The sequence below is a fragment of the Micromys minutus genome (assembly GCF_963924665.1).
Source record: "Micromys minutus genome assembly, chromosome: 11".
Classification (NCBI taxonomy): domain Eukaryota; kingdom Metazoa; phylum Chordata; class Mammalia; order Rodentia; family Muridae; genus Micromys; species Micromys minutus.
In genome coordinates this window covers 50,848,769-50,872,503 of record NC_137980.1, presented here as the reverse complement: position 1 = coordinate 50,872,503, position 23,735 = coordinate 50,848,769, and the positions used below count along the sequence as shown (strand labels likewise).

At 45.0% G+C, this 23,735-nt stretch overlaps 1 protein-coding gene across 3 annotated transcripts; it reads left to right on the top strand.

The window, feature by feature from the left end:
• The first annotated feature begins 2,510 nt into the window (after positions 1-2,510).
• On the top strand, positions 2,511-22,599 carry AAR2 (AAR2 splicing factor). 3 transcript variants are annotated; one of them, XM_080924733.1, is made up of 5 exons: positions 2,537-2,567; positions 2,779-2,842; positions 5,387-6,187; positions 9,899-10,128; positions 21,375-22,599. In XM_080924733.1, the coding sequence occupies exons 3-5, from the start codon at positions 5,431-5,433 to the stop codon at positions 21,540-21,542; spliced, it is 1,155 nt and encodes a 384-aa protein (XP_080780859.1). In that variant the 5' UTR covers positions 2,537-2,567; positions 2,779-2,842; positions 5,387-5,430; the 3' UTR covers positions 21,543-22,599. The 3 variants fall into 3 exon arrangements, with proteins under 3 accessions (XP_080780860.1, XP_080780859.1, XP_080780861.1); XM_080924734.1 differs by lacking the exon at positions 2,779-2,842 and having other exon boundaries at positions 2,511-2,567; XM_080924735.1 differs by lacking the exons at positions 2,537-2,567; positions 21,375-22,599 and adding an exon at positions 14,156-14,270 and having other exon boundaries at positions 2,574-2,842.
• The last annotated feature ends 1,136 nt before the right edge of the window (positions 22,600-23,735 follow it).

The window sequence follows — 23,735 nt, the reverse complement described above, 5'->3', positions numbered from 1 at the left end:
ATACACCACATACACACACACACACACACACACACACACACACACACCACAGAGCTTAACACTGAAAGAAAGCAATGAACAAAGACTGAAATGAAAACCATAATCTATGTAAAACCTAAACTACTTTCTTGGGGCCTCTGAGGTAGACATTCTACAGTTTCTATTTTGTCCTGTCAAGAAAATCGTCCCGTGTCCCCTATCTATATCACTCCAAATCTCACAAAACAAGCCTTTTTTTTTCCATATATATTTTTCAGAGTCAAAGTCATCTTGCACATACCATTCAAAATGCTTTCTAAAACTTACATTTGGAACATTTTCCTATCATTTTAGATACTAAATACTAAAGTATTAACAGCTTTTCTCTGTAAAGCCAGCTCATGAAATGATACAAAAGCTACACAATGAAAGAACCCCAGTCTTCTCCAGAGCCCTATTTGTTGTGCAAGGCAATTGCTGCAGGAGCTTTGAGAATGGTTTTCAGAATTTTTCTTGTAAGTTCCACTTAATGATCAATTATGTTTAGGATCCTGGAATAGCACTCAGTTAGCAAACACTGGGATGACACACCTCCTGGACCTGTAGCTCTAGTCTTTCTGCTTCTGAAGAATAACTGGAGTAGTTAATCCAGCTCAGTGGTTTCTCAGCTTGAGTTGGAAAGTGCAATGAAGCAATTTCTAGAAAGTTCTTTTCGTGTGTCACAGTTGACCAGTGTTCGAGAGACCGGAGCCTTTGTTTGCAGCTAAACTTCATCCAATCCACAGACCAGCTGTCTGACATCAAGAATTACCTGACCTCACATACCAAAGGTGCCAAAGTTGAGAAATTGTACTTTGGATGAACATGGTTTACAAAGTTGGATGTCCAGGCCAGCATCTTTATATCCCAAAACTTCCATGTCTGGTGTTAAATTCCCTGGATCTCTAAAAAATGGAGAAGCCATGTGAAGCCTGGAAGCTTGGTAACCACACCACAGAGTTCAGCTTCTAAGATGGGAATGGAGAGGGGAGAGAGCTGAGCAACTTCCCAGAGGGAATGGAATTGACCAGAGAGGCTGAGATTGACCGCCTGACTTGCCTCCAGCTGACCTTGTGGCAGCCCACTGTGATTAACCATGACTGCCCTGCCTAGCCTAGTCTGCAGCCCCTTGAGAGATGAATTGTGAAGCTGTGAGAGGGGCAGGTTGATGTGTTCAGCTGTCACTGGGGAAGCATGGCACAGGAAGGAGCACGTGGGGGACGGAACACCAGCTGGGTTTAGATCACGGGTTTTGTTTGTTTGTTTTGATTTCTTTGCATCCAGTCTCTGCACTCTGGGTTTGCAGTCCCTCTGTGAAGCTCGGTTTTTTGCTTTTATAGATTAAGAATACAAATTGCCAAGTTTTCATCCCCATCCTGGGTCATCATTCTGTCAGACTTATAGAGCCAGTAAAAAAGACTGAGGACGTCTATCAGCAAGGGAGACTTAGTCTTGCTTAGGAACAGAAATGGGAGATAAACTCAGATCAAGCCCTTGACCAACCGGGGGTTAGAGATATGCAGGAATGGTGCAAAAAAAAAAAAAAAGGGACTCATCCTTTCTGGGGATGGCAAGGCTTTTCCTGGAATTTGGGCACTGCTTATATGGTTTCTTCCCATTGACAATTGTCATGGTGTTGGAGGTAGGCAACTTAAGAGACAGATGGGTGATAACAAGACGGAGTTGGCTTCTGCTGTGTCCACCATTGTAGACACAGCCAGTCTTAGTAAAGTCACCTGGAGAAGAGACTTCAGACCTTTGAGGACCCTGGATTTTTCAGATAAACAATGAGGTAAAGTTGGCAGTACAGGATTAGAGGAGGGTCACACATTGGCTATGGTTAGTGAAAAGATTAGAAGTAGTGTCTATAGATCTCCCAGTGGCTCTAGTTCTTGGTAAATTCTGATGTACAGAACCACCCAGGACAAGGCTAGGCCTATGAACAGTCATTTACTATACACATTATTTGATTTGTTATTAAATACACAGTACATCTATGAGGGCTATGTGCTAGGTTCTAAGGAAATAGAGAAGAAAAGGACACGCGGCTTTCCTTACTCGGTGCACATATATTGCTTGACTGCTGTATTCTGTAAGGCCTGTGGAAGGGACTGGTTCTCTCTTCAGGTAACAGTCTTGGTTCTGAAACTAGGGATGCAGTGTCTAGAAGCTGGGACTTAGAGGTAATAGGGAACTTCTGACATGGAGACTGGCGTAGTAAATGTGGCTAAAGAGGGCCAACCTTCACTGAGCCAGTCTAACTGTGGCTACTATGTGTGTGCCAGCCCAGGTCTGCTGGCAAGTATGTTTCTGGACGTGCATGTAAACTGTATAGTTTAATTAAAGTCGTTATTCACAATTCAGGAAATAAAATGTAACAGTAAGAGGAAACTCTTATCAGTGCTTTATCATGAGGAACCTGGAAGCACGGGCCATTTCTTCTGAGTCCTGGGTCTCCGCCGGACCACTTTTTCTGTAGCACCTCTCCGACGCCAAAGCAGGCGAACTTCCGTCCCGTTTCCGCAGAGCCCAAGCGTGAGGTGTTAACGGTGAGTGTCGGCTCTTGGTGCTCCTTTCGTCCTCCAGTTTCGTTATATGTGGTCGGGCCACCTCGCTTCTTGTCTCAGAATCGCGCCGGCGGAGTCTGGATTTGATAGCTGGTGTCTTAGGAGGCCTTTCTTTCTGAGAACCCGTCACCAGGGACCCTGTGGTCAGGCTCTCTGGGGCTCACGAAGTAACTTTCCCCCCTTTTAACTGTAGATCTTGGGGACCAGAGAACGTATACTCTCGATCTGGTTCTGCCCACCTCTCTGCGTGGCTTCCGGTAAGTCACCCACCCGACTTCCTGGCTTTATTTAAATGCATATTGTAGTAAATAAAAAATTTTAAGCTTATTGTATATGCTAGGACTCAAGTCTTGTGTGCATGACAGTCAAGTACACAAAGGGACACCTGTCAGTGGAATTGAAAGGCTACAAGGTATCCAGAATATAATCAGGGAACATTTGACTTAGTCCCGAGGAAGCTTTACTAAGATTTAAATTTAAAAAATGTTTGACAAAATGCAATGGGTAGAGTTTTCTCTGGTTTAAAGATCAAGAAGAAGCCAGTGCGGTTGGAACATTCTTCGAATTGGGGTGCTCTTAAATATGCAGAAGAGTTGCCGAAAGTAATTCTTGCAGCGTTTTGGGGTCATGGTAAGAATTTTATGTTCCCTAAAGCCAGATAGAAAACGCCTCGAAGACCAAATAAATACTCTCTGCTCTTGGAAGGTGGTGAGGAGGTGTCTTTCTGTACTGCGGGATTATGAAGAATGCATTCCATTTGTATGGTTTCAGACATTTTTGACTGTGAACTACAGTCAAAAGACTTATGTTGTGACCATGTATACATACAGGCACAGGTCTTCATGGAACCAGTCCTCCTTCTTACTTGTGGCATTTTGATAGTTTAATTCTCTTCTTGGTGCTAGAGAGATGACTTGGAGGTTACAAGACTTGCCTGCTCTTCCACAGGACTTGGACTCATTTCCTACCACCTTCATGGTGCTAAAATTACCTCTAACTCCAGTTTTAGGGAATTCAGCATCCTCTTTTGGCTCCTATATAACTTTTTCCATTATTTCAGATTAGCTTTATGACTAAAAATGATTTCTTATTTAGTTTAGAACTAAATAAACAACTTGAGTTGTGTCTTGCAATTTGAAAAAGAGTGATGATTTAGAGTCCTTTCTCCTGTTTTCGTTTGTTTGTTTTTGGTAAAGACAATAAGTGTGCTCCTAATATGTTTTGTAAAAGGATTTTTTGGTTTGTTTTAAATAAAAGAGTAAACAGCAACAAGCACTTAATTTTTATGATTGTTAATTTTGAGGCCACCTCTATGTAAAATACAAACATCTAGTTTTCAGTAGTCTTATTCTGTGGATATTTCCAGTAAAGATCCTGTATAGTGCCTGTAATCTGAGTGTCTGTTGGACTAGTAAGTGACTTAGTACTCAATTTAGTAAAAGTTGAAGTAGTTGATTGCCTTAAATTGGTTCATGCTGAAAATATTCTTACCAGTACTGCAGAGACAGTGTCTGCTACACAGTTGTTTTTAACATTGTGTGTATGTGAGTGCATGATGGGGTGGTGGGCCATATCTTATATGGGATCTGGCCGGCCCTTGAAGTGAGGCTGCCAGGCTTAAAGGCAAGTGCCCTATTTACCAACAACCCCCAACCCCTTTGTTTTTAATTGCAGTGTCCTTACAAGGAATTTAACTGTGGATAAAATAAAGAATCTGAGCTCTCCTCAAATGCTTCCTGTAGACCTGCCATGTCAGTGTCCTCTGGATGGGTTGTGGCTCTGTGGGAACTGATCCCTGGGCTTTAGGTGGCTTTGTTTTGTGGTTGATATTTTGCTTGTTTCTTAGACAGTATCTTGTGTATGTGTCTCAGGCTGGCCTCCAGTTCACTACGTAACTGAGAATGACTTTAAGGTCTGATCCTCCTGCCTCTGCCTCTCTCCCAGGTGTGTGTGTGTGTGTGTGTGTGTGTATTTCTCTAAGGATCCTTTGTATGTAATAATGGACAAGCACTGTACTCAATTATCCATGTTCCCACCAGCTGTTGTTTTTGTTGTTTGATTTCTGAGACAGTCTCTAGCAATCCAGGGTGATCTTGAACTCCCGATTTCTCTGCCCAGGTCCAGCAGGGGTTGGGGATGCAGTATGAACCACTGCACCCAGGAATGCTGTTTTTAAACTAGGAGACCAGCCCTTTCTTTCCCCTCACTTTCAGCTAAGCTTCTGATGAGTGAAAGAAGGGAGTTTGAAAAGCTCTCCTCTGCTCCTAGGACTTGTTCATTTTAGATCCCCAAACTAGGTAACTAGTTTGATTTGGTCATCTTTGACAGATCTTATGGTACTCTCCAGTAGCAGGTTTTAGGTAGAATTGCAGCTTAAGATGACTTTTGCATTGTTCTAGTTTAAAATGAGCCATTTGAGCCTTTTCCACCTTCCACTGCTGTTGAGAGAGAGACATCTGATGGGCAGTGGACACAAGCCTGCAGTATCAGCAGGCAGCATTTCATTTTGGTACTATGTGACCACCTATCTTTAAGTGGTGCCTCTGGAGTGGTGGAATGAAGACTCTTGCTCCTTAAATCAAAAACCCAATCTCTTTGATCCTAATTTTCCTCATCTGTTAGACAGATGCAGGGTTGCCATGGGGACTAAAGGGAGTTAATTTCTGTCAGGATCTAATTCCTGTATTTGACATAAAATTCCAATATTTGACATAGAGAATGCACAAGAAATGAAATAACCTATTCCTATATTCTGATCAACTCATTTATTCATTCATTCCCCCGCCCCCTTGCTGTTCTAGGAGACAGAAAAGAGCCCTGCTTTTGGTTACCTTCCACTGGCCTCATGGCTTCCATGCAGATGGATCCTGAGTTAGCCAAGCAACTCTTCTTTGAGGGAGCCACTGTGGTCATTCTGAACATGCCCAAGGGGACAGAGTTTGGCATTGACTACAACTCCTGGGAGGTAGGGCCCAAATTCCGGGGAGTGAAGATGATCCCCCCTGGCATCCACTTCCTCTACTACAGCTCTGTGGACAAGGCCAATCCCAGGGAGGTGGGCCCTCGGATGGGCTTCTTTCTCAGCCTGAAGCAGCGGGGGCTGACAGTCCTGCGCTGGAATGCAGTTCAGGAAGAGGTAGACCTGTCTCCAGCTCCAGAGGCTGAAGTAGAAGCCATGAGAGCCAATCTCCCAGAGCTAGACCAGTTTCTGGGACCTTACCCATATGGTACACTCAAGAAATGGATCTCACTCACCAACTTCATCAGTGAGGCCACCATGGAGAAGCTGCAGCCCGAGAGCCGGCAGATCTGCGCCTTCTCAGATGTGCTGCCAGTACTTTCCATGAAGCACACCAAGGACAGGGTGGAGCAGAACCTACCCCTCTGCGGCACCGAGTGCAAAAGCTACCAAGAGGGCTTAGCCCGGCTTCCAGAGATGAAGCCCAGGGCCGGCACAGAAATCCGCTTTTCAGACTTGCCCACTCAGATGTTCCCAGCAGGTGCCACACCAGCAGAGATCACCAGGCACAGCATGGACTTGAGCTATGCCCTTGAGACTGTGCTCAGCAAGCAGTTCCCTGGCAACCCCCAGGATGTACTTGGTAAGAAGGAACTAGGCTTTGGGGCAGGGTGCTCATTGGGGGTACTTAGAATAGAGGGCTCATCTTGGGTTATCTAGCCCAGTGTTGTTAAAGGAGGCTAGGAGGTGGACTGATCAGTAGTCATTAGAATGCATCTTCACCCTTAGCCTAGAGAATTTAAGTCGAGAGATCTATAATGGGTCCAGCTGGCTAGCTGTCTTATCTAATAATTTGAGCATCTTAGATGAGCCTGTGTACACATGTTTGATATTGCTGACATAGCCCACGCCTGCAGAGAGAAAGGATTTGACCAATAGAGTGGTCACATTGAGATCAGAGCCCAAGGCTCCTGGTTGCTAGGCCTGATCTGTCTGTGTTCCTAGAAGCCTCTACCTGACACTGCAGTTTGCTTTTGGATTTTTAAATGTTTCTGTCTTTACTGGCTTAGACCAGGACTTTTATTTTTAATTGTTATAGTTTTACTGCCACTTGCACTCTTAATTTTAAAATAATATGTACTTATCACAGAATAAAAATAGAATTTACTCTAAGTCCTAGACCTAGAAATAACTATTTTCATGGTTGGGTGCATTATTTTTTTTTTCCTTTCTGTTTTTTTCTCTTTTTTTCCTGTGTATTTCTATGTATTTCACTTGTCCTTTATATTTCAGTCTTTTCAGTTCAGGCACACTGTAGGAGTGTATGTGATTTTTATGGAGGCAGGATCAGAGATCAGTGTCCTGTGCTGTGAGCATTTCCCCATCACCACTCACCTGCTTTACAGTTGTGTAGTGCCCAGAGCTGTGAGACTAGTTCTCAGTGGCTGCTCCTTAGGCGTTCCTGTTTTCTGTTAAATACAGCCTCATGAGCACTGTGGGGAAGAGGCTGGCTTTAGGGTTGGACTGCAGTTAGAGCTGCCAGATTTGCCTCACCCTTGACAGCACTCAGCATGGGTTCTTAGCCTTGTCAGTTCAGTGGTTGAAAAGCCACCATCTTCTTTCTATTTCTGAATATTAGTGACAACAGACATTTGGCATGCTGTTAGTGTGTGTTTATGCACATGCCACATGTGGCAGCCAAAGGTTAACCTCCAGGGTACTGTTCCTTAAGTACCGCTTGTGAGCTAGTCTCTCGTTGACCTCGAGCTCACCAAGCAGACTCTGTTGGCATCTGCCTGTCTCCGCCCTGCAGTGCTGGGAATGGGAGCACTTGTGCCACCACTTCAGCCCTTCCAATCCCAGTTCTGGGACCTCACTCTGGTCCATGTGTTTGCGACACAAGTGTTTCCCAGACTGAGCATCTGCCCAGCCCCTGTTACACCTCTAATGCCTGTCCTTATTGTCTATAAATTGTCAGTAAACAGTCATCATGGGGCTGGAGATATGGCTCAGTGGGTAATAGCACTGACTACTCCCCTGAAAGACCCTGGCTCAATCCCGGCACCCACATGGCAGCTCTAGCTGTCTGTAATGCCAGATCCTCACACAGACACTGGGCAGGACACCAATGCACATAAAAATAAGTAAGTCTTTAATAGGTGCATTGTAGTGCAGGACATACTGTGTTATATGAGTGACCTCTAAACTCTTGCTTAAACATGATTAGCAATCTTGTTTCTGTCTCTTAAACATTTCAGTATTCAAAATATATCCATGCCAGGCATAGGTAGCATACATCTTGAATCCCAGCACAGGGAAGGCAGAGACAGGTAGATCTCAGTGAGTTCACGGCCAGCCTGGGCTACATAGTGAGTTCTAGGCTAGCCAGGACCTTGTTTCAAAAATTTAAAAATATGTATGTGTGTGTGTGTGTGTGTGTGTGTGTGTTGAAAATTTGTTATAGGGCAAGTTTGAATCTGTATAACAACTCCTTGAAATTATTTCTGATATCATAGATTAAATTTTACACAAGGTCAAAAACTCACAAATTTATATTAATTCCCTACGAGAACTTCCAGCCCGGCCTTGGCTAGTGAGACCCTTTCTCAATGCTGACAGCAAACGAATGCTGTGAGTGCAAGAGAGTGAGCAGATGCTAGTTTGACAGTTTAACCAGGTACAACCAAAGAAAGTTTCACTGGGCTTTGAAACATTCCTCAGGCTGGAATTAGGGAACTGTTTTTCTCTGCCCCTAATGGTAACCGATCAAACACCATTGTTGTTAAAAGATGACATCCCGGGTTTTGGCCCCAATGTTATGGAAAAGGATGAAGAGAGTGGGGGGTGGTTATGGCCATGGAGGTGTGGAGAGGCCTGGAGGCGGAGGGGGGTGGATGTCTCTGGGATCCATGTTGGGAATCCCTTTTCCCCTAAGGGACCAGCCACACGATGGTATAGTACAGAATAGTTTACTCAGGTCATGGGGGAGTTAAGGCGGGGTGGGGGGGAAGAGAGGAGTAGATGAGTAGAGGCCGGCCATGGCACATGGAGAGAGAGGGGAAGGGGGAGGGGAAGAGGGGGGAAAGGGGGGGAAGACATGGGAGCAAGAGAGCGGAGGGGGCAAGCAGTGTCAGGTCATTGGGGCGGAGCATGCCTGGCTATTGCCAGGTGACTGAGGGGTGGGGTTTACCTGGCTGTTGCTAGATAACTGAGGGTTACAGAATCCCAACACCATGCATATAATGGGATGGAGATACTTGGTCCATTCTTTTTTTATGACCCATATATACATAGCTTAAATTTGGCCACCTTTGAAGCCAGAGAGTGCATCTGGGAGACAGCCTGTGCTTATTTCTTTAGAGTCAGGGTCTTGCTTTGTAACCCAGAATCCTGGAACTTGCAGTGGCAGTGACCCCCCTGCCTGTCTCCCGAGTGCTGATATTACAGCTAAACCACTCATGTGTAGTAAACTACTCAGATGTACTCTGTCTGCCAGGCAGAACCCTAGTGAACACAGGTACAGTGGCTTCCAGATTATTAGGTCTTTGTTGGAGACAGCTATTAGTTGGAGATTGGAAACAGGAACTAGCATTCTGAGTGCTGCTGGGTGCCCCATATTGTTCTAACTTAACATGCACTGTAGTAAGTCGGTTACTCTTCATTACAATACTCAAATAAGGAAATGGAAGCATAAACAGATTAAGTAACTTGTCTTAGGTGACAGTGCTGCTAAGTGGGAGAGCTAGGATTTGAATCCAGGCAAAGCACTAGTTATACAATCTTGGACACACCCTTGACCTCATCTTAAGATGAGAAAGGTGCTACCTTTCCTGATGACCTCGAGGAATAGGGCTAAGGACTGTGAGCATGGTGTGTAATGGCAGCTTCTCACAGCCTTAGAGTCTGTCATGCCATCTGAGAAGTAGTAAGAGGTGACCATGTCAGTGACTCACAACCATCTGCAATGGGATCTGATGCCCTCTTATACATCAAATTTAAAAACAAACATACAAACAAAAAACTTCGCCTTGATCTTGTTTTACAAATTCTGGACCCTGTCATCTCTGCTTAACCAAAATCTCTGAGTTGACAAATAGGCAGCTTTACTTACTTTCTGTTTTTAAATTTCAGGATGTAAATATGTGGCCACAGTTTGGTGGCCCATGGTTTGAACTGAGAGCAGTTCAGCAGATATTTGCCCAGTGCCTGTTGGAATAAGAATCCCATTCTGAGTTCTACTGAATGACAAGGGTACAGGTTCCCTGGTGCTAAGGTGTGGTGTGAATGGCAGCACTGTAAATCATGTAGGGAAGTGCCAGCTCTGAGGATCTTAGCCCTTCTCTGTACCTTACAGGTGAACTCCAGTTTGCCTTTGTGTGCTTCCTGCTGGGCAATGTGTATGAGGCATTTGAGCACTGGAAGCGGCTCCTGAACCTCCTGTGTCGGTCTGAAACTGCCATGGTAAAGCACCACACCCTGTACGTCAGCCTCATCTCCATCCTGTATCACCAGCTTGGTGAGATCCCTGCTGACTTCTTTGTGGACATCGTCTCCCAGGACAACTTCCTCACCAGTACCTTACAGGTGAGTACTCTGGGCTGATGCCAGTGTGGTTCATCAGGAAGGCACCCATGTGAGACCACCCATGTGGGTCACCTTTCTCTTTTTTGCTGTTTTCCATGACAGTTCCTGATGTTTCCTAGTCCTCTGTCTTATACTGTGTTGTAAGCACCTCTATGCCAGAGAGCCTCTGTCTGCACCGTCTGTTCCCATGTCACCCACAAAGGTCCTATTCTAGGTACTGAGAGTCCATATCCTCTTTACCACCTAACTGTATTATCCGTTTTTTATTACTGTAAAGGAATATGTGAGGCAGTCCGATTCGTTTTTTATTTCTTAAATGCAGTGTGGGCACATGTGCTGTGGAATGCGGGATGGATGTGGAGGGCAGAGCACAACTGTGGGAGTCTTGTCGGTTCTGAGGGTTGAACTCGGGTCATCATGCCATGCAGTGAGCAATTTATTTATTTTATGCGTGTGAGTACACTGGAGTTGTCTTCAGACACACCAGAAGAGGGCATCAGATCTCATTACTGATGGCTGTGAGCCACCATGTGGTTGCTGGGAATTGAACTCAGGACCTCTGAAAGAGCAGTCAGTGCTCTTGACCACTGAGCCTTCTCTCCAGCCCCAGCAGTGAGTGCTTTTAAATGAAGAACTGCCCGCAGCCCCAGCAGAGGTGTATTTAGCTCTTGGTTTTGGAGGCTCAGAGCGTAAGACCTGGTGGCCCTACCAGTGCCAACCTCTGTGAAAAACTAACCAAAGGACCCCACTATTGCTACGTTAATCCTTCCCAAGAGCACTAGCCAGTGAGTTAAGAGCCTCTCTCCAGTCTCCACCTCTTACGATCACAAACACATGGAACTTCCAAGGCGTGAGCCCAGGGGGATAAACCACAGTGAGCCAGAGCGCCAGCCTCTAGTTGTTGCTGAAGCTGTGAGTTGATGCAGCCTGGTGAGGCCCAGTTCTGAAGCTTGCTATTCCCAAAGAACAGCTGCAGCTCCTTAGATCTCATTTAAGCATTAAAGCAACTTTGATTTCCTGTTCAAACAAAATGTGCCAGTTTCTACAGAGATTCTCTGACAGAAACAGTAAAATTTGCTTTTAACTTGGCAATTAAATTTTCATTATGAGTGGTAATTAGGGAAAAAGCTTCAAACAAGTTAGAATTTTCATCCTGTACTATTTTCTCCCTTGGCAAACAGATTCCATTCCTTTATGTACTTGGGACAGCCTCAGTCACTCACATTTTGTAAGTTTCTCAAGTTTTGCAGAGACAGAAGCACTAGTTGTCTGTTCCCATAGCTCCTCTTCTCCTGCGTGTGATGCCCCGTAAGGCCCGTTCCATGAATGCCGTTGGGTAGCAGCCCCATAGTTATATGTTATATCATGTTTATGATACTTCTTCTGTTGCTGTGATTAGATAACCTGGTAAAAGCAACTTACAGAAGAATTAGCTTTATTTATTTGTTTATTTATTTTTGAACTTAGAGTTCAAAGTTTCATTCCATTGTGGTAGGGTAGCCTAGCAGCAGGAGCTTGAGGCAGCCGCTCACATGGCTTCCACAGTGCAGAAGCAGAGAGTGGTGAGTGCCTGTGTAACTCAGTTGCTTCTCTCTGTACATTCCAGGATCCTAGCCTGGGGACTACTGGGTAAATCTTTGTGCCTCAGTTAACCTAATCAACAAAATCTCCACAGGCATGCCCGGGTGATTCTAGCTCCTATCAGGTTGGCACCTGAGATTAACCATCACATGTGTCTGTCGGACAGACCAGATCATTATCATTTTTCAAATGAAGAAACAATCTCAAAGCCCCAGGTTCAATTCTCAGCACTGCAAAAAGTACGAGTACTGAATGTAGCGCCCCCTTCCCCCATGTGGATGCTGTTTCTAGGAAGGCACAGAACACTCTTCCAGAGCTGCCTGCCATTTGGACGTCTGTAGTTAGGCAGCAGGCAGTTGCCTGGAAACTCTGGCACTTGGAGGACTTGTGACTGTGGTGATATATCTGCCAAGTGATGGCTTGAGCCTGTTGTGTTCTACTTCAGAAGAATTAAACTGCCCTTTTCTGTTCTTTGTGGAACAGACAAATTCAATCTTTATTCCACCTCTCTGGGGACCTTCCTCACAACGTCACTAGCCTGCTAGGCAGTGTGAGGCCTCATCAAGTGCTGCAGCCATGGGAAATAATGCAGCCCAGGAAATGAGGGACTACCCTCATGATGTGAGTGAATGCTGTCACACAAGCACGGGAAGGCCATGGTTCCCTGCCTGTGTTGCAGCAGTGGTCTTCAAAACCTACCAAGGGCCCAGCTGGATTGCTGGGTGCCCATGTGGGTTGTGAGGGCTGAGAGGTTGAGAAACTCTGAACAAGAATCTTAATGTCATTTAGTTGTTTGGGGCTTTTTACTTGGAGACACAATCTCTAGCTCTCCTTGGCCTCAAACTCCCTTTGTAGGAAAGAATGACCTTGAATTTCAGATCCTGCATTGTCTACCTCTCAAGTTCTAGATTACAGATGTGTGCCTAACACACCCAATTTATGGGGCACTAGAAAGAAAACATGGGGCCTCACATTCTACTTACTGAGTTATACCAATGATGTCATTATTTGAAAATGTTCAGGATATATGCCTTTAAAATAGCACACCAGTAAATGTTATTGAGCAGCCTTTATGTACAGCATCCACTGCAATTGTTGAGGAATACAAATAGGACAAATAGGGCTTAACTGTCCTCAGGGATTCATTGGTTTAGGAGTACTAACTGAGCACCTACTATATACATGATTTTGTTCTAAGAGTGGGAATATACTTGAACAAGAATGTCAAAAGTCAGTCTGGAGAGATGGCTCAGTGGTTAAGATCACTGACTGCTCTTCCAGAGGTCCTGAGTTCAAATCCCAGTTACGACATGGTGGCTCACAACCATCTGTAATGGGATCTGATGCCCTCTTCTAGTGTGTCTGAAGATAGTTACAGTGTACTCATATATATTAAATAAATCTCTAAAAAAAAATTAAAATTAAAAAAAAAAGAATGTTAAAAGTCCCTGAGAGCAGAAAGTAAACAGATAAGTTAACTGAAGAATTCCCAGGAGTGGTGTTAAGGACCTACCCCTGTACCGTGGTCATAGCCCCGGCTTTTTGGTCTCCTCTCTGTGCTTCCCACATCTGCTTCCCACACTGCTGCCTCTGTTGCTCCAAAAACAGCTCTGATCCCATTTCTCAGTGGCTGCCCTATTGCCTAAGAAATGTAAGTGTGCCAACCCTCACCTAAGGCTTGTTACTGGTCTCTTGGCCTCTTCTCCAGCTACTGTTTTCTCCCATCAAGGCGGTGACTGTGGTCTGCTCATGGCAAGCCCCAGATAGGCCATGCTTTTCCATGCTTCTCTTCTCTTGTCTTCTCTTCTCTTCTCCCCTCCCCTCCTATCCCTTTTCCTCTCCTCTCCTTTCCTCTCCTCCCTTTCTCTCCTTTTCCCTCCCTTCCCTTCTCCTCACTTCCCTTTTCTTCTCCTCTCTTCCCTTCCCTTTCCCTCCTTCCCCTCTCCTCCCCTCCCTTTCCCTTCCTTCCCTTGCCTTCCCTTCCCCTCCCCTCCCTTTCCCTCCCTTCCCCTCTCCTCTCCTTCCTTCCCCTCCCCTCCCCTCTCTTCCCCTACCTTCCCCTCCCCTCCCTTTCCCTCCCTTCACCTCCCCTTCCTTCTCTTCCCTTGCCTTTCCCTCCCTTTCCCTCCCCTCCTCTCCATGCTTCCCTGCTCTTCTCTTCTGCTTTGTTTTTTCTTTTCTTTTGAGATGGGATCTTGTTTCTGAGGCTGGCTTTGAACTCGTGGGCATAAGTGATTCTATCATTCTAAGCAACTAGAACATACCCATGAGCACTGTGCCTATTCTTCCTTTGTTTTAATTGTAAAAAGTACATCCTCTGAGTCTGATTTCCTCTTTTAGCACATTTGAAAATGTTCAAAGCAGTATTGACTGTCAGCTTGTTTTTAGAATGTTCTCTGGAACCTCATATAACCGAAACTTTACATTTATATCTCATGCCTTCTAGACAGAACCGGATTCTACTCAGCCTGCCATGTCCTTTCCCATATTCTCTGTGTGAAGCCATCTCTTGTCTCTGCCTCTTTCTGGTACTCTCAGCCTGCTCCGCACTTGCCACTAGCATCCTGCAAGGGTTGCGCTTCTTGAAGTTAATACAGTGTTTCCCAGAAAGCCGTAAGCCTGCAGTTTTTCTCATTGGCCATTTTCAACACCTAGTCAACACCTAACATGTGACATTTGATCTGTGTTACTACTTGCTTTTTTCACATGTAAAGTGTTTATAATTCCTTTGACAATGCAAATATATGTATAAACAGTAAAGTCTGAGCTGGACAGTGGTGGCACATGGGGGGAGCATGTGGGGGACAAGTAGGTGGATCTCTGAGTTCCAGGCCAGTCTGGTCTACATAGCAAGTTCCAGGACAGCCAAGGGCTACACAGAGAAACCCTGTCTCATAAAATAAAAAGCAAGCATACAGAGAAAGAGTAAAGTGTTATAAAGGGCATTTAATACATCCAAAGGGGAATGGCAGATTATGATTGGGTTATACTTGAGGAGCTTGAGGGACTCCAGAAGAGCATATGTGGGGGATATTGATATTTCAAAAGGCACAGAATGGACTAGGTATTACAAAACATTTTTCTTCTTACTGAGCCGTCATGGCAGTGAGAATATGATCCCCCACGCAGAGGCACTCACTTGGGGAGTTTGTAACTGAATGAATCAGGCCTTAAAAGCTCCCTCAGCTGGTTGTCTGCTCTGTCCCCAGCTAGTCAGGTGGAGCCGGCTTCCTTGCTTAGGCACATAAATGTCTACTGTCCATGCAGAGGGACCAGTATGTGTAAGCACTTACAGACATTAAAGACAGCCACATTAGCATGGATAAAGTCAGCCCCATAATGGCCTCAGCCATTGATTTTTTTTTTTTCTCCAACCTTTCCATGTGAGACACTTGAATAAATGCCACAGGCTTTTACAAATCCCTTGGATTTGGCTCAAATAAAAAATGATTTGTTTTACAAAAAGGCTTTTTTACCTTTCATTTAAAGCAATTTAACTCACCGTAATTTCCTTAAAGTCAATGAAAAGATAATCTGGAATTAATAGTGTGTTGAAAAGAGTTATGCACAAAAAAGGGGTTCTGCCCTCTGACTGCACAGTGTTCGGGCAAACAGTCACACGGCTCGTGATCTTGTGTTGTTATACCTGCAGATGCACTGCAGGCAAGCTTCATCACTGTTCTGGGTGCTGTCTCCTGCAATTCGCTTTAGGGTGTTTTCGGCTTTTTGGTTGTTGGGGTTTTTTTGTTGTTGTTGTTTGTTTATTTTTGTTTTGTTTTTTGTTTTTTGAGATGAGTGAGGTCTAATTTATCCCATGCTAGCCTCAAACTCACTGTAGATGTACTTTAATAATAATAATCTTTAACTTGTGATCCTCCTGCCTCTACCTCCCAAGTGCCAAGTTTACTAGCACGTGCCACCATGTGCAGGTAGTAAGGTATTGGGGATGGAATCCAGGACTTTGTCCTTGTGAGGAAAGTACCAGTTGAGCTATATCCCTAGTCTCAATAATGTCTGTGATGTTTTTATAGTAAACTTTTAAAAAATTCATATGTTTGGGTGTTTTGTCTACACGTGTGTTTCTGTACTGCTTGCATGCCTAGTGCTGATGGAGACTAGAAGATGATGTCAGATTCTCTGGAATTGAGAGTTAGGGACTGTCGTGGGCCACCATGTGGGTGTTGGGAGCCACACCCAGGTCATCAGGAAAAGTAGCCAGTGGTCTTAACCACTGAGCCACCTTTCCAACTTCATTTCATAAACATTTTATCTACCTCCTTCTGCCATTGACTGTGGCCTCTGTTTACTTAACATGCATTGTCTCATTCAGCATTCAGAACAATGCTAGACTTTGGGTGTGAGCTGGAGACCGCTCAGCGGTTAGAGCACCAACTGCTCTTCCCGAGGTCCTGAGTTCAAATCCCAGCAACCACATGGTGGCTCACAACCATCTGTAATGGGATCTGATGCCCTTGTCCAGTGTGTTTGAAGACAGCTACAGTGTACTTACACACATAAAATAAATAAATCTTTAAAAAAAAAGACATAGGATTTACAGTCACATCATATAGGTGGTACATACCTTATGTTTTCGTTCACACTCATAGAACCAGGCATGACAAGGCCGAGATTTGGATCTGAAGCCCACTGCAGGAAAGCTCCTATATATAACTATAGCTCCAGTTGCAACAGCCCAAATTTTCTGAATTGACCTTGGAAGACAAGATTCCAGGCTGGGGAGAAAACTTAGCAGGTAAAGGTGCTGGCCGCCAAGCTGTTGACTTAAGTTTGATCTCAGAACCCCACATGGTAGAAAGAGTCTTCTGACTCTACATGCATGTTCTGTGTACACATGAACATGTAAATTAAATAAATGTAATTTTTCAGAAAAAAAAAATTAAAGAGATGAAGCCAGGCGTGCTGGTGGGGGTCAGAGGCTCTGAGTTCCAGGCCAGCCTGGTCTACATAACAAGTTCCTTGCCGGTCAGGACTACACAGAGAGACCCTGCTGTAAAGGAAGCGGTAATTCCTGGTGCTTTTCACTCTCTTGCTCATCACTGCCGTAGTACAGCGTAGTCTCTAAGACCACATCAGTAACACAGATAACAGTGTTCTTCAGGCCAGCTTCCTGTGTAAGTCACTTCCGCAGTTTGGTTGTAGTTAGGGAAGTTTCTTTCCTAGACTAGCCAAAAAATTAGGATAAGACAGGCTCAGCTCTCCTCAGTGATGACATTACTATGCAGTCACCAAACTTTGCTTTTTAAAAACATTCATGCTTATGACTGGAGTTTGGGGGTTTTTGGTTTTTTCTTTTTTCAGTTTTGTAATGGATTTAATGGTTAAAGTGTTGGTACTTTATTTTTATTTTACATGGGAGGCTTTTGTTTGTTATTTCCTTTTGAGATAAGATCTCGCTATGTAGCCTAGGCTGACCTGGAGTTCACTCTACAAATCAAGCTGGCCTTGAACCTACAACTCCACCTGCTTCTGCCTCCAGAGTGCTGGGACTAAAGTCATGCACCACCACCTTGCCTGGCCCATGTTTTATGTTTTAGATAAATGCATTCATTTGCAAAATGTGATCATCCTGTTTTAAAAGCATTTTAAAAACAATGTTCAAGATTAATCAGCCAAAATTAAGATGATTCATTTTTTTCATGGTGTTAGAAATTGTTACTTGATTTTTACCTTAGGGAATAAAGTAACTAGATGATTACTAAGTTTTCTAAAGAAAGCATAGAATTAATCTGAAAATTAAAAAGCCAGGATAAATTACTCCTTGAATAAATGCCTCCCCATCCCTTGCAGGAAGGAGGATCAGTGAAAACTGATCCAAGGCCTCACCAGTACTAGGCAATCACTGTGATACTGAGCTGTACCCCAAGCCCTAACTAAGCACTCTTAAGAGTCTTTTCTGAATTGGCTTTTGAACTATCATGCAGAGTGTGGTAACGAACTTGTAGTCCCAGCACTTGGAAGCAAGGCTGAGGCAGAACTGGAAATTGGAGGCCAGATTGGGCTGCATAGTGAATTCAAGGCCTTTCTAAACTATGTTCTGAGATAGTATCTTAGACAAAAACAAATTAGTTATTAAGTTTGTAAACTCTTTTAAAAAGTAGGTGTTAGGGGCTGGACAGGGTTGACTGTCCAAGGACAACACCAGAGCGTTTTTAAGGGTAACCAACCTATTCTGAGTGTGGCGAGGCCTCAACAAATCCACAGAGGCTTCCTGGCTGAGAACTAGACTCCGAAAGAAAAAAACAATACCCTTGTATAATTGTCCACCTGCTACGCAGTTATGGATATTTACCCAAGTGAGTCAGACAGTGCTGTGGGAAATTTAATTGTGTGCATAAAAGTATACTTAAGTAAAGCTGGTCTTTAAAAATGACAGTCAATGTGGTTCTGCGGCCCAGGTTCCAGAGACTGGCAAAGGTAACAGTTGCAGAAGCATCCACAGGGCAGGACTGAAAGTTTAGGATTAAGGGTGTATTTACTTTGTCTAGACAGAGAAGGGTTGTAGTGGAGAATTGGTAAGACTGACTATCCCAGCTTGGTCACATCAAGTATAGTGACCCAGCATCCTTAGTGTGTGTAATGAATGAATAGTCTCTGCCCTCCAGCCTCCGGGCTTGTAAAGACTTAAATGACAACAAACTCAAACCCCTTTCAATTTAGAAGCTTAACTGAGAACACCAGAGGCTTTGCTTGTACCTGACTACTAATCGATTTTATTCACAAGCGTGTTCAAAAGTGGGGAGGGTGGGTGATGACTCTGAGCGCAGCTTGTTCCAGCCTCTCACTTCCGGCTATTGCCAAGTGCAACCCAGTTTAAATCTGCATGTTGTTCTTTCTGTTTGGTTAGCATCCCGGGGCCCTTACTCACTCTGTGCCAGGCTCTGGAAGATATGCTGTGCTGGACACACTGGTAATTAGGATTTGTTCCCTACTGTTTAAGGCATAACCCTCTGTGACATAAGACAGTATGGGAAACACCATGAGGGAAGCCAGACCCAGTGCTAGAGGAACAGAGAGTTAAGAGCAATTCATTTCAGCTTAGGCCTTTGCAAGTCATGTAAGCCAGTAGCATTCTGGGGCCTGGTATGCAAGTTCATTCTAGATCATCTCTAGCACCGTCACATAATGAACAATTATTCCATGCCAGGAACTATGCAAAAGAGCTAAAAATAAATTTTCTATGAGTCTGTGGTTGTCTTTATTCTGTGTGCTAAACAATTTTTATGTTAGAATAGTAGGAGTCCAGAATGCAGATATGAGAGAACCACTATTTTGGATCTCTTTTCTCTTGGATGAGATCAGCAGTACATAATCAGCCTGTTATTCGAGTGAGATTGAGGTAACCCTGGGCTCAGGGAAGTGCACAGGAGCTTCAGTTCTTCAGGGAGTTACTGCTCTGGCTTGCTGCTGCAGTCATGATCCCACTCTGGTGGAGAAGTTGGTGTTGCCACTTGGACTCGGCTGCAATCTGCCCATTGCCTTTGTCACAAGCTCCCTAAACCAAGTGGTATATAGACCAGCTACACCTGGAGGAGACTGAGTCACAGTTGCTGTGCCCTGCAGCCATGTCTGCAGTAGGCCTGTAGGATAACAGGTGGCAGACAAAAACCTTTGTATTCCCTTCTGGGTAACTGAGTACCTTTCCACCCCATATCCTGAAAGGATGCATTCTGAGGTGGATGTGGTGGCACATGCCCTTAATTCCAGCACTGGGGAGAGGCAGGCTGATCTCTCTGAGCTCAAGACCAGGCCAGCCAGGGCTACATAGTAAGACCTGTCTAAAAGAATTAGTTAATCAATTAATTTAAAATTAATAATAAAACCACATTTTGGTATGTCTCAGAGCATGGAAGAAGTACAGTTTGATTGTCTGGAACATCTTTGAGAACAGGAAGGTTGTTTAAGAAATAGTAGACTTTCTATTATTCTCAGGAACTGGAACACCCCTCAAATGTGTAAAACATTTTTGTTCTGTTCCTCATACGTTTGAATTAACTGAAACAGTTTGTGGGGACATCAAAATAACAGTTCAGTATCAGAATGTATGTAACTCAACAGTTAAATAGCCCAACTTAAAAGCAGCCAAAGGACTCGAGTAGACATTTGGCCAAAAAAAAAACCATACACAAATATACAATAACCTCATGAAGAGATGCTTGACATCACTGATCATTGAAGAAATACAAATCAAATTACACGGAGGTGGCCATCAAGCCTATCTGAAGAGCTGTTGTCCAAAGGTAAGTCAGCAGCTCGAAGAAGCACTGAGCAGGCTGCAGAGTATCTGGACCCCGTGCTCTGCTGCCAGTGATGCAGTGCAAACAGTGTCCCGTAAGGCCGAGTTGTCCTGAGCGGAGCAGTTCCATGTCTGGGTCTGCACCCAAAGAGCAGAAAGCAGGGACTCAGGTATCTGTAAGCTATATTCACAGAAGCTTTATTCTCAGTACCTAAAATAGACATCCTCAGTGGCCACTGACACGTGAATGGCAAACAGTGTGCACTACAGAGGCCGAAGAGGTGGATTGGGGCTTAATTGCTGAGGATCCGTGTTAGGCAGCTCACAGCCACCTGTAACTCCAGCTCCAGGGCATTCACACCAACACCTGTCCTCTACAGGCATCTGTGTGAGTATGGGTGTGCTCAGACACCAGGGCACAGATACACACAAATAAAAATAAAGCCCTTTTAAAGGGTAGATAGGTGTGTACACACAAACATGCCAGCCTACAAGTATGAATTGGGGGTGGGGAAGCTTAGGGACAGGGTCTTACTATGTAACCCAGGCTGCCTTTGAGCTTGAATTTTCTCTGCCTCAGCTGGGATTACAGGTGTGACCACCATGTCTCTTTGGTTTTTAAAATAAAGAAAATTCTATTGTGTGCTTCAACAGAGATGAGCCTTGAAGACGTGCTAAGAAATATAAGCCAGACACTATGATTCCTCTCTAGTCAGATTCACCAAAACAAAAAGTAGAAGTGTTGCCAAATGCCTGGGGAAGGGAATGAGGGGAGCTGGTGTTTTGCGGGCAGAGTGTCAGTGGGAGATGAGGTTTCTAAAGATGAGCATTAGTAATGGCTGCACAATGAGGATTCACATACTGACACTGGCTAATCGCTTTAACATAGTGTAAATGGTAGCTGCAACTGTTGTGCCGCACTTTAAACAATGGTAATGCTTTTTAAATGAACATTAAAGACACCTTTTAAAAGGAATAGAAGCCTCAAACCAGCAGTCTGTGGCCCACTTAGATCAGAGCAGCAATTCAGCCTTGTTGGCTGAGGGCCTAGTACTTTATGGGATCCAAGGGCTTATGTTCTCCCCAAACTTTCCTTTACAGCACCTGGTATACTCTGTTATCGCCTCTGTTGTTGCCCAGTGGCCTGTAGATCTGCACAGCCCGGGTGGGGCTGCAGTGGTGACTCTAGTGGCATTACTTGTCCTGGGGCATCTGTGCTCAGCTTGGGAATTTTCCACTCCAGTCCTGTTCCAATGTCTTCCTTCTTGGTTTGGGGGTGCAGAGCAGGTGTCCTGGGGCAATGCCAGCAGCAGCTGATCTACTGCCCCAGAGCGCTGAACACCAGCAGGAAAATTCCACGGCTTTCTTGGCCCCCTGTTCTCAGGAGTAACTTCCCCTCTGTTCTCTGTAGGTTTTCTTTTCTTCTGCCTGCAGTATCGCTGTGGAAGCCACCCTGAGGAAGAAAGCAGAAAAGTTCCAAGCCCACCTGACTAAGAAGTTCCGCTGGGACTTTACTTCAGAGCCAGAGGACTGCGCGCCAGTGGTGGTGGAGCTCCCCGAGGGCATCGAGACTGCCTGACTGCAAATCCTCAAGTCATGGCTATAACCCAGGGTCTTCCCCATTCATCTGTCCTAAAATGTTCCAGCAGTGATCCAGTCAGGTCCTGCAAAGATGGAGCCAGAAGCTGTGTTCACCAGTAAACACATTCCTTTGCTACAAAAGTGGCCGTTGTGGTTCTCTGTAGCCTGGCCCTGCTAATGAGTTTCAGAAAAAAAGGGGTTGAGATGAAACCTGCCCCAGCAATAGTCTAATTCCTTCCGACAGTGAGAAAATGAGCATTAAATCCAAAAGAGCTAGCAGCTTATTCCATAGCTGGTCAAAAAAAGGGAAAGAAAGCAGACCCATCCCAGGGTCTGTGGTATTAAGTCAGTGAGTTTTTCGGTTAAATGTAGGTGTGAAGTTGAATGTGGTTTGTATAGAATTTCTGCCTGCTCCTGGTTGAATGGAAAGAAACCTACCAGAACCCAGGCCACTGTCCTCTCGGGAGCCTTGCCTGAGAGTAGGTGGCAAGGAAGATGCCAGCTTCATCTCCCACACCTCCTTCTGCCAGAAGCCCCAGTGGTTGATACCTGAATTGGTCGCTGCCTCTGGGGTCTACTGCTACTGTCACCATCATTCTGAAGCCTCCCCATTTTTCACTAAGGTTACCATGACTCTTCTGATGACGTGGAAATCAACAACAAAAAGAGAAGTTCTTGCTCTGAGCCTGCTTCTCAGGCCATATTAAGTCTGGGCCTTTTCTTCGGAGCCATGGAGATAGCTGGGTAGCTTAAGTCTACCCAGTCCTGCTGTGGGGTTCTCTTGAGTGCCATCACGTTCCTGGTGTTAGGGAGACTTGAGGAAACACCCATTGTGTGGTGTGGGCAGAATTCTGCCTCAAGAAGAACTCCCAGGCCCTTCACCCTGACCTCTGCCTCTCTGCTATACTCTGGAATCCTCTTCTGAGGCTTGAGCTCACAGCACAGCAGGCCTCTGAGTGAGAGTCCTGCTGTTTAAGACTTTTGGTTTCTTTTGTTTCCTTGGAGATGTTTTTCCAAGAGCACAATGTACATTAAAGTCTTTGAGTTGAGACTAATCCCCCTGTATGAGTCTCTTTGAGCTAATCTGCCCGGTTTCCAAAGGAGCCAAGCTGTTGTCCATAGACAACACATCAACCTGCAGAACCACCCAGGAGACCCTCCTCACTCCTGCAGTCTCTGGAAATGGCAGGCATCCAGCTTTGCCTGTTTCCTGAGAGTCATGCCCTGTATCTCTATGTTAACCTGAAGTTTCACCTTGTGAGAATTGTTATTCCTTTTCCCCCACAAAGCCCACTTATCACAACTACCTGGGGACTGTGTTAAAAGTGCAGATCCCAACAAATGAATTTCCGATGCAGGCTGCAACATATATGAATCTTGTGCCAGGGGCTGGGGAAATGGCTCCGTGGGTAAAGTGCTTGCTCCGTGAGCATGAGGACCTTCAGATCCCCAGAGCTCGTGTGAAAGCCAGGGCCGCAGTGCACACCATGATCCAGTGCTGCAGAGGCTGCAGGTTCAGTGAGAGACCCTGCAAAATAAGGTGGAACTGACAGGAGACCTCCACACACTGGCGCACAGTGCACCTAGCACATTTACCACACATTCACTAACAGGATGTGCTGAGGGAAGGAGAACAAACTAGCAGCTTTCCACTCACATGAAATACCCAGCAAAGTCAGGTCCACAGGGTGACCGGTGAGGACCACCAGCGGCATGCCCTCAAAAACTGATTTACGGTGGGACACTTGTCAAAGTGCAGACCCCTGTCACATTCCATACAGATCTAAAAGCTCTAGTTCTAAGATACAGAATGCTGTTTTTGAGTAACATTGTAACATTGAGTAACATCAAACAGGAACACATCATACCTGGTGTAAGCAGAGCCTATGGGACAGAATGTCTCCTGCGGTCGTTCTGAAGACAGCACCTTGAGGCTGGCCCATTCCCCAAGTATACCTGAGTTTGCCCAGATGCCCCTCTATATATATGCTTAAAATGAGTTGAACAGGAGAAGCTGCCACTTGAAAAATGCCATTCTGTTACTTAATCCTCACGCAAACAGTGTGCAGCGAGTTGTCAGTTATCCCTGTCCGATTTGTATGAAAATGAGCTCAGAGAACATCATTTTCCCAGGGTCACACAGCAGCAGTAAGCATTGACGACAAGAGTCAAGCCTGTGCTTCCGGGCACC